Source organism: Myotis yumanensis, unplaced genomic scaffold (assembly GCF_028538775.1).
Source record: "Myotis yumanensis isolate MYYU_CA2020_CCGP unplaced genomic scaffold, mMyoYum1.0.hap1 SCAF_12, whole genome shotgun sequence".
Lineage (NCBI taxonomy): Eukaryota > Metazoa > Chordata > Mammalia > Chiroptera > Vespertilionidae > Myotis > Myotis yumanensis.
The window spans coordinates 20,731,477-20,749,146 of NW_027223763.1; the positions used below are offsets into that span (position 1 = coordinate 20,731,477).

The 17,670-nt window shown below is 46.0% G+C and overlaps 1 protein-coding gene across 3 annotated transcripts in view; it reads right to left on the reverse strand.

Annotated features, from left to right (window-relative positions):
• The window catches only part of ZNF462 (zinc finger protein 462), a 137,682-nt gene that overhangs the window by 51,131 nt on the left and 68,881 nt on the right, over positions 1–17,670 (reverse strand). For all 3 annotated transcript variants that reach the window (XM_070430967.1, XM_070430965.1, XM_070430964.1), the window contains exon 7: positions 16,968–17,159. In XM_070430967.1, coding sequence (XP_070287068.1) covers positions 16,968–17,159 — 192 coding nt within the window. The remainder of the gene's footprint in view (positions 1–16,967; positions 17,160–17,670) is intronic.

A 17,670-nucleotide genomic window follows, 5' to 3' on the forward strand; every position in this document is an offset into this window, starting at 1 on the left:
GAAGGCGCCTTCTCTTTCTCCTACCTCCAGGCGTTTTCGCCTAAGAATGCTTGGGTCCACCAATTCAGAGCTATGAATGCCCTCACTTAGGGAAGGTGATTGGTCTGGAATAATCAAACAGCAATAGCAAGCGGCCTGCAGGGTCCTGGCAATTTCCAAAGAGTTTTCGAAGCTTCACTGAGAGACGGTCTGTGAATGGCCCCGTAGTTGGGTGTAAGGTAGTGATGGCGAACCTATGACACGCGTTGTCAGAGGTGACACGTGAACTCATATTTTTGGTTGATTTTTCTTTGTTAAATGGCATTTAGATATATAAAATAAATATCAAAAATATAAATCTTTGTTTTACTATGGTTGCAAATATAAAAAAATTTCTATATGTGACACGGCACCAGAGTTAAGTTAGGGTTTTTCAAAATGCTGACACACCAAGCTCAAAAGGTTCGCCATCACGGGTGTAAGGCATTTCAAAGCCATGGGAGGTGCCAACAACAGGCCAGGAGCACACCTTGCCCTTGAGCAGCCCGAAGGCAAAGGTTTTGTAGGAACAGGGCGGGTAAGGAGAGAGTGGCAGGGAGGGAACAGTTACCCTTTAGCTTTCAGTAAAAAAAGCAAAACAAAACACACACACACACACACACACACACACACATACACACACACACACACACACACACACTCTTGATCATCGCCACCATCATCAACATCACCAGCAGCTTCAGCAGTAGCAGATTCACAGACTGAAACCCTTTACAAAGCCTGACGCGGCCATAAAATCAGTGCAATCGTTCTGAATGCATCTGCTTACTTCAGATGACATGATATGGGGAATAAAAGGAATCAACCGAAACGTTTTAAATGTGCTTCCCTGGACCATTTCCAGTCATCTTCAGACAAGTTTCTCAAGTTCTAATGAAGAAAACAAAATGACCACGCACTTCATGAGAACGCGAATCTCTGCAGCATATTTTGAATCCGTCCAGTAAGATTAAAAACATACCTTTGCTGTTTCCAACGACTTCACTCATTTGTTGTTACAGTCTGATGTCTCCTGATACATGTGGTCAATCCTTAGCTCTGATCTAGAGCCCAGTATTTGGTCAGGAATGTAATCTCTTAAAAATTACAACATCGTCCCGAAGGGAAAACGGGGGCGTGCTTTACGTTACTGCATTTCATTACGAGAGTTCCCAGAACGCCCTGGGTAAAAAGCAGAGCGTTCGTACAAAAAAAAAAAAAAAAAAAAAAATGGATCCCTGATTCTTAGATTGGGAAATAATTAGGTGGCTTTTGAAGTGAAAAGTGACTTTGCAAGATTATAAAATACTCATTCGGTTATTCTGCCAGCTGCTGGGTTTTACACAGGTTGCTGACCGGCTTCATGCGACTGTTGTATTCAATGAAATGAAACAATGTAAGTCAGTTGGAAGATAAGCAATAACTGATAATTAGTGTAAAATGCGTATGAATTAATGTCAATAACAATGACACGAAGGGCGTCTGACACTGGGGCTATCGATGCCTTACGCCCATTAGGACATCAAGTGCTGCGGAGTTTCCTATGTGGGTGGTTTCAAATTAGCCCCAAAGGTAAAAAACATTTAGATGATCAGAGCGCCAGATAAAGTATCACTTCCCAAACACGGAATTATTTTAGACTCCTAAGAAACAGCTCCCGATGTAAAGAGATTTCATTCAGCTTCCAACACAAGATTGAAATTTTCTTCCTTTTTCATTAAAAAAAAAAAAAAATCCTCATCAACCTCTGGTTGATGACAAATTTTCATAAACTAACAAGAAATCTGCTCCTACTATACTACTTTAATAATATCGACTATTTCTGCAGTAATTGAGAATATGAAAGCATTTCTGTATGTCTTTTCATTTGATCCTGGAAATAACCCCATAGAGTAGGCATCGCTTTTTTACACATTAGACATTGAGGCTCAGAGAAGGGGAAGGGCTTGTCTCTGCACTCACTCACGGGCAGCGCGGGTGCTGCCGGGACCTCCCGCCTAAGGCTGCCCAGGCCGGGCAGTTCGTGGCCTGCCACGTGGGTGGTGTTTCCTGGACTGGGGCCTGCAGCCACTCTCAAGCCAAACCTCAACCTCAGGGGTCCAACATCTCCTGTGCAGACTATTGAGGAAAGATGTTCCATACAGAGACAAGTTTTGAAAAGACCACTTGCCCCTAATTTTCACTAGCTCCACTTGGGTGAAAGGGTTTCTCCTGGCATCTGCTCAACCAAAATGAACCCAGCGCTACACAGGAAGTCGCACTCGAGGTCAGTCCTGCAGCGGGACTCCAGGATTCCACAGGGGGAAAAGGTTACGAGTGGAGGAAGTGGTTCCATGGAACACTTGGATGCTTCCCCAGTGAGAGTGCCCCAGGGAAGCCGCCGCCACCAGAGCTCAGAAGGGCTTGTTGTGTCGTCCAATGTAGCAGCCCTGTTGCTGCTGTCAATTCCCCCCACTCCCCTTCCGACGCAGGAAGCCAGGGGCACAGGTGCTGCTCCGCCTAGGTGGGAGCTGGTGCTGTGGGCCTGGGCGGGTCTTGGCACTTCCTAACTCCCTCTGGCCTTAGGTGGCCAACTCCATAGCCCCCTCCTTTCACTGGGATGATGACGATCAATATAAAACCACCTCCAATTTGCTCCATGTATTACAGTTTTAAAAGTTCTGAGGTACTGTTTTTGTCATCCCCCAATTTGGGTAATATATAAATAAATAAATAGGAAGTAAATCAACAAACAAACCGTAAGCCTGCCCTGGACTTACAGAGGACCACCGTCCCTCCACCCTGCAGTTCTCACACTCCTTCCTGCTCCGGCAACACACAACGGGTGGTCATCTATGTACTCAGCACTCTTCCACCGGCATGCTGTGATTTAGATAATAGCTCAGAAAGTTAGGAGGGAAATATAGTGAAAAGTACTGTAAACATGTTTATTTTAAAAAAGCTAGAGGGATAGCCCTAGGCAGGTGGCTCAGTTGGTTGGAGCATCGTCCTGTACACCAAAAGGTTGCAGGTTCAATTCCCAGTCAGGGCACATACCTAGGTTGCAGGTTCGATCCCTGGTCGAGGCACGTACAGAAGGCAACCGACTGATGTTTCTCTCTGACATCGATGTTTCTCTGTTTCTCTCTCTTTCTCTCTCTAAAAACAAAAAAGAAAGAAAAGAAAAACCAATAAACATATCCTCTAATGCAGATTTTTTAAAAAGCTACAGGATAGAGGCATACTAATGAAGCCATTGGGGAAAAAATAAATTAAAGAGAAAAAATAAATCTATCTTTTATTTAAGTATCCGATTTTATTTTTAAAGAGTTAGTCTTCCATTATGTAGGTAACATAACCAAGATGCAACAGTATACTGCGGATGTATTAGCAGAAATGGTTTTATTTTCCTGCTAACATAACAATATACAGAATTTGCTGATTTAAATGTGTTAGTTGGGAATTTTATTTACACTTTACTGTCCGCTTCTGATTTAGTTATCACGATTATTGTTTTTTTCTGAAAGACATGTTGGTGACTTTTTCCCTGATTGCATGCAAGGAAGATGTGGATTTCTTCATCTTTCCTTCTCCATATTCTTAATTAAAAACTTACCCATGGGCAAAATTTTAAAATACTGTAAAACTGGAGTAACTGAAATAGCAACTCACAAGTACAATAATTTGTGATCGCCACAGCTATTACCCATCTAGCTCCTCACTCCATTTCTTTGCTATCAACAACAATCTGCAAATTCTAGCACATCCGATGTGGCTCCATTTCTATCTCTTTCACTCTAGAACAGTGGTTCTCAACCTGTGGGTCGCGACCCCTTTGGGAATCGAATGACCCTTTCACAGGGGTCGCCTAAGACCATCGGAAAACACATATATAATTACATATTGTTTCTGTGATTAATCACTATGCTTTAATTATGTTCCATTTGTAACAATGAAATTGGGGGTCACCACAACATGAGGAACTGTATTAAAGGGTCACGGCAGTAGGAAGGTTGAGAACCACTGCTCTAGAAGGTACCTTGGAATACTTATAAAACTGACTTTTGAGAGGGATAAATCTGAATCAGCTCAAATTTATTTTTAAAAGCAAAGCAGATCTGCGGTTAACAAGGATAATCCTGAAAACGGATCGGGAAAGCCTGACACTGAGCCAGGAAGACGGCTAAAACCAGAAGTGCAGAGCGAGTGCCGATCAGGGCTGGGGCCTGGCAAGTTGTAAAGGAGAGGACGAGGAAGTCAGGGTCACAAGGATGCTGGGGAAAACCCCTCTGACGCAGCTGCCTCCAGCGTCTGGGTGGGAGAGGGGGGTGGCGTAGAGGTCAGAGGGAACTGAAGAGTTGGAGATGCAGGCGGTGGAGCGATTATAGGCAATTTAGCCACCGGTGAATGGCAGTGGGTGTAGAGTTAGGAAGGAGGTAAATGTCTAGCTGAAGAGACCAACTACAGTCATCCCTCAGTATCTGTGGGCATTTGTTCCAGGGCGGTGGCAGATGCCAAAATCTGCAGATGCTCTAGTCCAGCCGTGGGCAAACTACGGCCCGCTTGAAATGAATAAAACTAAAAAAAAAAAGACCGTACCCTTTTATGTAATGATGTTTACTGTGAATTTATATTAGTTCACACAAACACTCCATCCATGCTTTTGTTCCGGCCCTCCGGTCCAGTTTAAGAACCCATTGTGGCCCTCGAGTCAAAAAGTTTGCCCACCCCTGCAGTCTAGTCCCTTGTATACAATGGCACAGAACAATACATCCACGGATTCCCAACCACGGATAGAAAATACGGTTTTCCACCTACAGTTGGTTGAATCCGTGGATGGGAAACCTGGAAATACAGAAGGCCAATTGTACATTTATTGAAAAAAAAGAAAAAAAAAGAAAAAGAAAATCCACGTGTAAAGGGATCCAAGCAGTCCAAAACCGTATTGTTCAAGGGTTAACTCCATTTGCTGGGTCACTACCACTGAGTCTAGTATTGGAATTCCAGAGCACGATGGTCACGGCTGGAATGAAAGGGCCGACTGTGAGGCTGGCACTGTGTTCACTGAGAAAGGTAAAAGAACATTCCAGAAGGTAAGGAGGAGGAAATAAGCAGAGAGCAAGTGTCTGAAAAGGGAAGTGGAAATATTCTCAAGCCGTGGCAGAAAGTAAGGAATGCGCCCCCTCCTCTTGGCTGCATGGAAGAAAGGGAGCATTGGTCACTTTGGTTGCAAAAACCTGAAAGGGATATGGTGTTGCCCTCGGGGGTGGGGCGGGGTGTGTGTGTGTGTGTGTGTGTGGTCAAAGTTGCCTAGAGGAAGGAGGTGTGATCAAGGACTTAGGCAACAGTGATGGACTGCACGTCACGGTATCCAGGCAGCCCCAATCCACTGGCTTTCCCCAGACACTGATGACACACCTGAGCCCCCAGGGGCTGAAATTCTCAGGCTTTGTCACACTTAAACTACTGTTCTGTCGGTTCTCTGTGGGTGTGGTTCATTTTGCTGCCCCAATTCAAGTCCAGGAATATTTGTTGAACGGCCTGCCAAGTGCTAGGGCTCTGAAACAGCCCTGGGCCTCAGAGAGCACACAGTTTAGGTGGGGAGACAGATAGGAGAACTGCCAATTATAAGGCTGCTTGGCACGACTAGCCATGGAAGTGAATGCGAAGGCCAGAAGCCACCCACCCTATTTCATATTTATCCCCTCGCAAAATCTCATTTTCAGCTCATTACTCTGAACAGTCTAGACAGTCTGTAATCCTGATTTTGTCATGTAACTTATAGAACATTTGCCAATATTTTCAAGTGTATTAAGTCTGAAGCAGTAAGAAAAGACATTTTACTTAAGTAATTTTTAAGGAGATGAACGAGCCTTAAAATGAAATAAATTAGTGAATTCTCACCTTAAACATAGGCATCACATCCACAAAAATACAAGCCTTTAAGGATTCAATATCTATTATCTGAAGAGGAATCGTTTGTTTTGGTTTGGTTTTGAGATATGGACCCCCATGTTTTAAAACTACAGTGAGTCCAATAGTGAGAGAACTTTTCAAGTGAGAGGAAAAACATGAACAAATTAGTCTGTGTACTACAGTCCCAGTTTAAAAAAAAAAATAAGACAGACCCAGTATGAGTATGCATAAAAGACATCTAGGTAACTCCGGGGCACACTGTTACTAGGGATTATGGTGGGTGCTCAGAGAGAGGCTGGCATTATGGGTGGCCCTTACATTTTATTAGGCATTGCCATAGAGCTGTTCTTTAATCACGAACGGTATTACTTTTCTAGTCAGAAGGAAAATCTATGCAAGCATCTTAAAAGGGGTAACTACCACCCATGACTATTTTTTTTGTCTCTTTTTTTTTACTTTTAATAGACTTCATTTTTTAGAGCAACTTTATGTTCACAATAATATTGAGCAGAAGGTGCAGAAATTTCTCATAGATCCCGTGTCCCCCCACATGCACAGCCTCCCCCGCTATCAGCATCCAGAGCAAAGTGGTATATTTGTTACAACTGATGAACCTACATGGACACGTCATCACCCAAAGTCCACAGTTTACATTAGAGTTCTTGATGTTGTACATTCTATGGGTTTGAACAAATGTGTAATGACATATATTCGTCATTATAATGTCATACAAGGAAATCTATGCTCCCCCAAATGCTCCTCCTTTTCATTCCTCCCCCAAACCTCTTGGCAACCACTACTTTTTTTTTTTTTACTGTCTATAGTTTTGCCTTTTCCAGAATGTCATACAGATGAATTCATTCTTGCAGACCTATGGATACCAGCTCAAAAGTACCCCACGACCTCTTAAAGCAATAGGCACCTTGCTGCTGGTCTTCCTTGTTCAGCCAGCTTAACAAATCTAAAGGCTTCTTACTGGTACTAAGTACCCTGTCTGGCTCTACCTCTCATCACCCGCACCCCCCTCCCCTCCCCTGCCCACTGTCCTGCCACTAACTTTCCTACGCACCCACCCCTCTAGCCAGGCTGGTCTCCTTGCTGTTTCAAGATCCCTTCTTCTATAAGTTCGCTCACTTCTGATACTCCTTCCACCTGTTATGGACTTCCTCTGGCCCTGTAAAAATCCCACTCACCCGCCAAGGCCCAGCCTGAGCTCCACCTCTTCCAAGAAGCCCTCTGGGACTCATCAATCCCTTTTCTTCTCCAAGGTTACAATTATTAAAATCCAAATGCACAATTTCTCACTTCAGTCTACTCTGCTCTTACAACTTAACACCATCTGTAGGTCTATTAACTTAAGCTCTAGAATATCAACCCACAATAAAAACTTGGCTTTCGTTTCCTAAGGAAAATTCCAGGATCCCCAAACATAAAGACGAGGCTGTGCCCTAGTCGCTGTGGATCATTTATGGGTGTGTACTTCTGCTGAGAGTCTTCCATGAGATGGCATAAAAACTCCCAACACGGCTTCGGATTTACACCGGCTCCACCACATACATGTTTCGTGATCTTTGGACTCATCATTTCATTCCTCAGGGGCTCAGTTTCCTTCTCTATTAAATGTGACTGATAATTTGTACCTCTGATTTATAAGACATACTGATCCAGATGACACATTTAAGGCAATCGGCAGAATTAAAAAACAAAACAAAACAATGCTTAGTTTTATCACTCAGGAATTCAACAGACGCAGCATTCCTATAATAAGCCAGAATGGATGAGTTTCACTCTGGTCGAGGAGGAAAAAATAACTAGCAATGCCAAAAATATCAAGGCCTAGATGAAGGGTTGAGAAGGTCCTGCTCTGCTTCATGTGGCTGTCCCTGCAGCTTTGCAGGGCTCACGGCGCATGAAAATAAAGATGACATAAGGAGCGTGGCTTGCACAAGTCATCTAAGAATATGCTGTGCTCCCAGGAAGCTGAAGAACCTAGCCCCAGGATGACTTCTCGGACAGCAATGTCCTGGTAACTAAAACCTTAGCCCGCCCTGCATTCCGGGCCAAACATGCCCTCTGGGTTGAGCCTGATGACTCTGAAACTGCTTGCAAAGGGGAAAAGCCCGAATGGCAGGAGCCTCTCTCTTTCTGGGCGTAAACAGTGAGGGACTGAACCCAGCAAAAGGCAAGCAGATCCTCCCACCTGAACATTGGCCATTCTTTCACCTCGCTGTTTTTATTTAACCGCCACCAGTGGGGTTTTTCCATAGGGTATTATTTAGGATTATGAATGCGTTAACAACGAAATGTGTACATGATTTGGACATGCTTTTCTGGGCAATACCATAAAACCTCAGGTGACTTATTTTAAAAAATAAATGATAGTTATTTCTAAAAGGTTATTTCTGGCATCTTCTTTTCACCTCAGCACTTTTGCTGTTTCTCATCAATATTTCTATCTCTCTATCCCTCTCTCTCTAAAAATCAATAAAAGCATTTTGAAAAAACCTTTTACACACAATCAGTCATCTTGCCCAGGACACAGCCTCTCCTGCAGCAAGGCCATGCCAGGGTCTATACCTGTCAGTGACAGCTCCTACACGCTAGCTCTCCCGAATCCAAACCTCCTTTCTGCTCGTGTAAAACCCTCTAATGCAGAACAGTATTTGAAAGTGAGAAGAGGACCAGGAAGTCATAAGAAGTCTCAAGAAAATGGAGGAATTTCATAAAATATAATTGAGCTAAATGATCTAGTTCTAGTTCCAGGGAAAGAAAATTCGAGGGGGGGCAATGAGAAGACAAGCGAACATTCTTTCCAAAAAGAACCGAGATTAGTCATTTAGATGAGCTGACTAACAACTGAACATATTTTCCGCTAAAGAAAAGATTTCTTCTCCCTTTTAGCCACTTCCCATAACTGGGGTTCCAGAACACTTAAAGGTAACCTTCAAGCAGGAGATGCAAACTATCAGACGTGGAATTATGAAGCAAACACTAGTGTTGCTAGAAACTAGCTCTGAATGACCTGGGTAGTATATGCTTATATTTCTTTTAAGTAGAGGGAGAGACAGAAACATCAACGATGCCCTTGACCGGAATCGAACCTGGAACCCTTCAGTCCGCAGGCTGATCCCTATCCACCGGCTAAGGCTATGCTTATATTTCTGATGAACAAATGTTTTTCTTGGCATGGGAAGAGGGAGATGGTTAGCTGACTAAGTTCCCAGGACATGGAAAGCTTACACTTGCAATGTTTTTCAATCCTTGGCACATGAAACTGTGGCTAATTCAAAAAGCCCCAGAAATCTCAGGCAGGTGGGTTTCTTGGGAAGGAGAGATAATGTGATATTCAATGTCAGGGTGGTGGCCACTGTGGAGGGCTTCCTATTTGCTGTTGAAGACAGATTCTAATAAGGCAACCTCTGAAGACGTCTGGGAGACTAACAAAGGATGCAGAGTCACCTGTGTCACTTTGCACCACTGCAGTTACCAACTCGAAGTCTTTAGAGCAGAAATGCCATCTTCATAATAACCATGAAAATAAACTCCAGACCACATTTTAATGTAGAAATTCGGGTATCGAAAAGGGGAGGTTAGCATTCTCCGGTCAGATAATTTGGAGATCAGCAGAACCCATTAAATGTCTTGGTCCGGCCATTAAAATGATGCCTCGTAGCCTATGTGCTCTGAACGATGTACATCTTTGTACTTTACACAACTATTCACTCGAGACTTTCCATTTCATTATGGTCATTTTTAGAGAAACCACCTCTTCTTTCTCTCACCCCAAGAGAAATCTGGTTGCAGTGGGCACCTGTGTGGAAGGTCTGATGTCCTTGCAACTAATTGGCTCCTTGTAAAGCCTGAGTTTTCGGTCTGACCTATTTAGAAGTCGGAAAAGCTTCTCTTTGAAAAGCAGGCACTTCAGATCTTGATTTTTAAGTGTCTAGTGTTGCTAGAGTCAAGGTTAAATGAGTTTGTAGTTTGGTGCTAGACGCAACATAATTCTTAGAAAACAGTTTCTCTTAAGCTTAAATGTAACTTACATGCTAACGCTTCCCTACATACATAAAATAAAGAACATATTCAGGTCGAGTTACATGTTGAGTGACACCTAAGAGTGGTCCCCATGTGCCCAGTCAGTGTACCTCAATGGTTGAGAGTCGACCTATGAACCAGGAGGTCACAGTTCAATTCCGGTCAGGGCACATGCCTGGGTTGCAGGCTCAATCCTCAGTAGGGGGCGTGCAGGAGGCAGCTGATACATGATTCTCTCTCATCACTGATGTTTCTAAGTCTCTCTTCCTCTCCCTCCTTCTCTGAAATCAGTAAGAAAATCTATATACATAAAAGGCTAATATGCTAAGTGTCCCTCCGCCCGTCCAACCAGTCACTATGATGTGACCACCAGGAGATGCTCAACACAGGAGCTGCCGAGCGACAGTGACTTGGCAGCGGTGGTTCTTGGGTGATGCACCCTGAAACCAGAGAGGAGGGAGCCCAATTCCTCGCGGGGCCACAAGATTCCACCTTGGGCCGTGTGTTATGTTGTTGCTGGGGCACTGTCGGCCCCAGATCTGGTTTACTGCACACTTGCACTCCACACCCTGTACAACAGCAACTTTGCAGAGTGCCCTCTTGCACTCTGGGACCCCTCGGGGGATGTCGGAGAGCCGGTTTTGGCCTGATCCCTGCAGGCCAGGCCGAGGGACCCCACCTGCCAGAGGGACCCCACTCACTCTGCAGATGCCCTTTGAGCCACGGCGCCACCTCAGGTATGGCCAGATGGGGAGGGACCATGGGAGGTTGGCTCCAGGGTGTGTTCTGCCGTCTGGCCCAGTCCCGCCCTGCTGGTTACCTTCTAATTAATTTCCTTTCAATGTGCACGAATCCGTGCACCGGGTCACTAGTTTATTATAAAAAGGGAGTAGTGCCCATGTTAAATATAAAGGTCTACAATGACATTTATTAAAGATGGGACTAGTTTCGTGGGTATCACTGTACTTTTTTCCCCTCCAATCATCTTTGGCAAAGGTCAGTGACACATTGCCCAGGGGCTAAATGTGGCCTCCCTGTCTCTCTGCATGAACTTTTATTGGAATGCTACCACGCCGTGTTTACGGCAGCTTTCACATTAAAGTCCCAGATGAGTTGCTGTAACACGGACCGTGCGGCTCATAGAGCTAAAAATATTTTCTATCTGACCCTTTACAGAAAAAGTTTTCCAATCCTTGACTTAGGATTCGCAGAAATTGGCCAGGATAAATCTCATAAAACAGCTTTCCTTCTAACCAACATATTAAGTTAAAATCCCAGTGGGTAAAATTGTCAGGCAGAATCGGAAATTTCATTAATCTATCCGTTTTGTTGTTCAGTTTCACGCAAGAGCTTCTACGAATGTGGACTGAACTGCAACCAAACACTGTAGGTTTTTGGACAGAGACAGATAATAAGAGAGCCTGTTCCAGGGCCAACGACCATGTGCATTTGCTCCAAGAAGGGGCTCTGCTCCCAGGTGACCACACTGGCAGTGCCCACTGCTGAGCCCCACGGCACCTGCTGTCTCCTGAGGGCGGGGAAGACTTCCACCTGCCTCGGCCCTCAGTTTCCCAGCTCCTCACAAGGCCTCACGATGCAGGGAACAACGACAACATCCAAAATGTTCTTTGTCAAGAAAGACCTTTTCCTCTTGGCAGACCATGTATCAGAAGATTTGTTAGAACAGTCCCCAAGGTCCCATCTTTGGACTGGTTATCCTGGAACTTGCCGCTTAAATGGCAATGCAATAAGCTTACTCCGGTGCAACTGGGTTCTGTGGATTTAGAAATGCCAGCACTCCCTGCCATGAGCTGTATGAAAAACTGTGATGTCTCCAAGAAGTCCCCGGTCAGTCCAAAGGAGTCAGGACCGAGTCAGTCCCTACCTAACTGCCCCCAACGGAAAATTAGGGGACAGGAACCATAGCATATCCACAAGCACAAGGAGGGAACTGAGACCAGAGGTAAAAGGGTAATCGCGTAGAGGCAGTAAAAGCTGTTCTTCAGCGAAAGTGCAAGTCGAGTCTCGGAGAGAGAAGCCGACGGGGAGGAAATTCTCCCACGCGCTTGGGAGAGCTCCTTCGCAAGTCCAGGCGGAGAAACCGGGAGGAGGACGCTGGTGGCAGCAAGTACCGGGACAGAGTGGCCACTCTGGAACGGGGGAGGTGTACCTGCATGGCAAACTCTGAGTGCGTGAAGAGGACTTTGACTCTTGACAGGATGACAAGAAGTGCCTGTGGTCCCTTGATGAGAGGTGTCTTGATAAAAATAGTGTAGGTAGCAAATATTATGCTAGAGTTTAGAATAGAAAAGCCAACTGAGAATAACAGAAAACTTTTCTCTCTCTCTCTCTCTCTCTCTCTCTCTCTCTCTCTCTCACACACACACACACACACACACACACACACACACACACACACACTATCAAAGCACCTTAGAACATTTTTCTGTTAATTCATAACAGCAAAGACACCCTCGCTGGGTGGACAGTATTGAGACAGACAATAAAGAGGGGACAGCGTCACAACAGGGTTCTTGCGTCTTCCCTGGGCTGCTCCCCAGGACATGGATGAAAAAACTCATTCACCTTATTTAATCTGCAGCTGGTCTTAGGGTCTCATTTTTTGTTTTAAACACATCACGGTAGCTATTTCCTAGAGCAGACCATTCCATACAGCATAAGTGGGTAAGAGAAATAAAATAACCTATTCTTCGGGGCTGGGGGGGGAAGGGGGTGGCGGGGGGAGAGACGCGAAGGAGTAAGGAGGCGGAACGTCACCACTGGCCTGACTTCTTATAAATGACCTGGCTGACTGTTAAGTTAATGATGCGCTGTCCATGCACTGCGTTGCCTCTCAGACCTAAACAAACCTCCCAACTGAACTACATGTTCTGGTTTCTTGGTTATTTTATAGATGTGTGTGTGTGTGTATGTGTGTGTGTGTGTGTCTGTACTGCTAGCAGAGACCTGTGGGAAAACCCTGACAGAACCCAGCCCTGTGTTTTATACGGCAGGAGGAGGGACCCCGTAAACACAAACAGAGCAGAGCGCTTCCTCTGGCTGACAACCTTATGATTTCCCCTTAATGCGCTGTTTAGAATCGCGATGGCGTGTCATTTCCCATTATCCTCTACACAAGACCAACACCACACGGCCGTGGCTTTCCTCTCCAACAACCCATCAGGAAGAACATACAAGACCCTCACGTGCTGCTGAAACCTGTCCAGACGGACAGCCCAGAGCCCAAGAGCCCTGTTTCTGCACAGAACAGGTGTGTGGCCAGGCGGCTGGGGCGCAACCTCCCTTCCAGCTTCCCGGCCCTTCTCAGCTTCCCGCCCCTGCAGGCCTCCCTCTGGGTGGGGAGGGAGAGCGGCCTTGGGAGAACCTTTCTCAGGCGGCTTCCTTCTGCCAGGGAAGACTGGCTCGCGCTCAAGACTGCAAGCATTTGACAACTGCAAATAGCAGCGAGCATGTCAACTCGTTTGATTCACAGCCCTCACCGGGGAATCAGAAAGCCAAGGACACAGTGGTGAGTTCCCTGGTTTTATGGGTCTCCGCTCCCCCCAGGCCTGCAGCTCGCCAGTGTCCTGGCATCCGCAGTGTGGGAAACCTCCACTGAGAGCCAACAGCCCCACAGCTTCACCCCATTAAAATGTGCAGTTGGATCTCACATGCGTGTTGCAAACACCATTCGAGGCGTGATTTACAGGCTTCTGTCTAGCTAGCCCCACAGCTGTTTTCTCACCCCCACACTTAGCCGCTGACAGGGATCCACCACTGTCTCCCCAGTACAGAGCCTTCTCACCTTCGACCTCCTCCATCACTCCTGAGCATCCAGAACTATGCAAGAATGATAGCAAGCATTCGAGAAAACATTTACTGAATAAACTATAAAGTTCTCTTTCCACGGAATTACTCATTGGCGAGAAGAGCCGATTCGATGCCTTCTTTCTGTTTTCCCCACCCTCTAATCAAGGTGTTTTTTTGTGTGTATGTTTTTTTTTTCCATCAAATTACATATATCACTTCTGACCCATTGGTATTGGCTACTTACATGTTAAAACCAGCACAGGCCTCACTACATAGATGCCATGCAGGGCTTTCACACTCACTATGTTCTTTCTTTTAAAGAAAAAAAGAACCCCACCACTTCTATTTATTGAAAATTACCCTCCTGTGGCTGAGTCAAGACAGACTCTCTGTGCTACACAGAGAGTTACTCAGTATCGTGCCATCATGACTCTGTGACCACCCTCCCCAAGTCCCAACCTAGTCTAGCTTCCAAGAACCTGAAATCACCCACAAAAAGGGTAAGTCTCTGGCTTAGGGTTGTGATAAGTTCAGATGAAGGTACTGATACTACCTTCTAAATATCTGGCTTTTAATCTGTTGCAGGAATAGAATGGTACTGGTACTCTAGTCATTTCTTTCTCTCTTTTTTAAAAATATTTTTTTATTGACTTCAGAGAAAGGAAGGGAGAGAGACATAGAAACATCAATGATGAGGGAGAATCATTGATTGGCTGCCCCCTGCACTCCTCCCCCCCCCCCCCCCCCCCCCCCCCCTGCACTGGGGATCGAGCCGGCAACCTGGGCATGTGCCCTGACCGGGAATTGAACTGTGACCTCCTCATAAGTCGATGTTCAACCACTGAGCCAGGCCAGCCTAGCTTTCTATTCATTTCTGATTCTTCTGTGCACAGTGCAGCTATCAGTGTAGAGTACAGACTCAGGAAGTTGCCTGAACTTAACTTTTCTTAGTCCACCCCATGCAGTGAGTGATCTGTGGGACTCCCGTGTCCTGTGAGGAGACCCACCCTGCAAGTGAGAAGGACAAAGGAAGATCTGACATTGAGAGAAGTGTCCCAGGAAAAGTCTTTGCTGGAAATGATGTTTGGATGGATCAGTTTCACCCTAATGGCTCCACAGGTATAGTTTCCATTTCAGATGAAAACGACGCACTAAAAATGTTAGTACATGAAACTGTATTTTGCCCTTTGTTGCAACATACTAGTCTTTTCCAACGCACAGAACCTCAAGGTGCAAAGGGGGCACTTTCTGTACCCTTTCACATGCCCTCGCCCCTGCCCCCGGCGTTGAGACTGTAAGTTTTCCCTGGAAAACAACAACACGGGCTTTCTCCTGCATTTTAAACTACTACACAACAGTGGAGGAGGGAGCATGCTCACTCCATTGCAGGCCACAATCATCATAACAAACCTGCTTTATTAAAGAGAAGTCCTCTAAGACATGAATACCAGGAAGAAGCTACTGGGCAGAATACAGTGTTTAATGGTTTGCAAAGGAAAGGCCCCCAGGTTCTACAACTCAAGAAAGGCAGCTGTTACCTCTCCTCCCCCTCCTACAGTGGTCTTCTTGTAGACCTCAGGAATAAAGACCACTCATTGACCCCCTTGATGATCTGGTAATGAGACCATGTGGACATGTTGGGCGGTCAGATCTTCAGGTTACCCGAAGAGTCAACATTTTTAAACCCTTACGTTAAAAATAACCCCAAATTCATGCTTCTGACAAAAGGTCCCAAAGGCCAGAATTTCAATCAAAGGATGAGAATCACAGGAACAAAACGACCACTTATTAAATACAAACCACGGGTCAGATGTTGTATCAGGCATCTCACCTCATTCTCATTAGTGTACCTTTTCTCATTAATCTCTCAAGGTCAACAGTTCTCTCTACCCAATTTCATACGGGAGTACAGAACGCTAAGATGGCCCAGGAAAACACAACTGGCATTGAGAGACAGTAAGATTCAAAGCCAAGCCTTTGTTCCCAAGACCCCATGAACTTTCTAGTCCACCAAGCTCCTCCCAAGAATGTCACAGCAGACCCTGGGAAACAGCCTATTCCCGGACCTGGTACTCAAGCGGGTGGGAGATAGCTGGGTCCTAGAGATGCTGTGGAAGGAATCTGGGCTTTAGAGGGACCTGGAAGAGAGCAGCTCTAAGGTCTCCTGCCCTTCTCAGAGGTCCTCCTCTCCTAAGTACCTGATTCTCACTCACCCGAGGGGAGCTGAGTGAGTCATCAAGACACTTCTATTTCCTGCTGTGACCAAAACAACAATCAATCCCTTTGCTTCCTCCCTCCTTCCCTCCCTGCCTCCCCTACGGCTTTGGTTACATTGCCAGTGAGGAGACGCCCTCCATGGCCTCCTGTATTTCTTCTGAGCCTCCAAAACTGGGCAGTTTAAACCCTCCTCCTAATGATGCTTTCTCAACACCCTTCAGCTACATGAAAATCACTGCCTTACCCCTAAAGCAGCTTGTGATCCAATCAGACATATTCGCCCCACCCATTCACCCTTTCCATTCCTATCCTGAATGCTGTGTCATTAGCTTACATATCTCATACCCCAAACACTTCCAAATACACATGCATTGTTTTAGAACAAGACAGAATATAAGTAAGTAAACAAAGAAATACATCGGTCTCGTATCCCATCCTCTTTCTTGCTCCCAAACAGTGAAAGAACCAACACTAACCCATTCCTCACATGGTGCTCTTTCCGCAAGCAAAGCTCACACATGTCAGCACCAACACACACTCCCCGAGTTCCCAACACCTTCCAACTCCAATCTCATTTTTTTTTTAGTTTTTTTGTTGTTGTTAATATTAAGGATATTTTTTCCATTGATTCTTAGAGAGAGTAAAGGAGAGGGAGGGAGAAGGCGAGAAACATCGATGTGAGAGAGACACACAGATTGGTTGCCTCACGCATGCACCTTGACCAGGGCCGGGGATTGAGCCTGTTAACGCAGGTACAAGCCCTTGATCGGAATCGAACCCGGGACCCATGGGTCAGCAGGCCAGATGTCCTAACCACCAAAGAATCAGCCCGGGCCCAACTCCAATTTCTAGTTTCAACCCTTTCACGTTTCTTCCTTCACTTGAACCTCTATGTTTTTGCCTAAGATTTCCTTCTAGAAAGAAGGATTGGCAATTACCACCAGCCCACCTCCACCCGTGGGGGTCAGCTCTGGCTGGGCAGCCCACGTTACCATTGGAGTCTTCCACTTCTTCAGCCGAGGTGGCTTTCTGGGCGGAGTGGTGGTTGTGTGAGGAGAGCAGGCTGACGATCCTCGGCCTGGGCAGCGTCAGGGCTTTCCCGTGGACCTTGAGGGAGTGTTCCTTTAACTGGCTGATTGTCATGGTGGAGAATGAGCACCAAGAACACTTGTAGGCATGTTCACCTGGGAGATGGGGCAAGGGACAAAGGGGCAAGGAGGGCACAGGTGGGGTGGAGACCAGAACATGGTTAATCACTCGATGGAGGAGCGTCCCGAGCTTCGGGGTCTAAGACCTGCACAGACCAACCCCCGCCCATCCCCCAGCCACTGCTCTCCTACGGACTGAACCCCTTGAGGAGCTCCGTATGCATGTGGCCTCGCTCCTTTCCATTTCACGCTCTAATCGCCTGGAGGGGCTTATGGGCTGTTCCTCCACAGGTAGCCAAACCGAAAGTCTACGATGCCCCCACCAGAAACGCTTCCTGGTCAATGCTGCCCTTCTATCGTCATCAGGAAATAACACGCCCAATTCTCCTTCCAGGGCCTATGGGTGGCTTTCCATCACCCGTCCCTCCGTGTGAGTCCGCTGTGCTGGTTTCATTCACCACTTCCTTGCTGACTCCACACCTCCCGACTCCACTCATCCTACAGTGGGCTTTGTTTTTTTTTCTGGTCCAGTTCACAAACCTCAGCA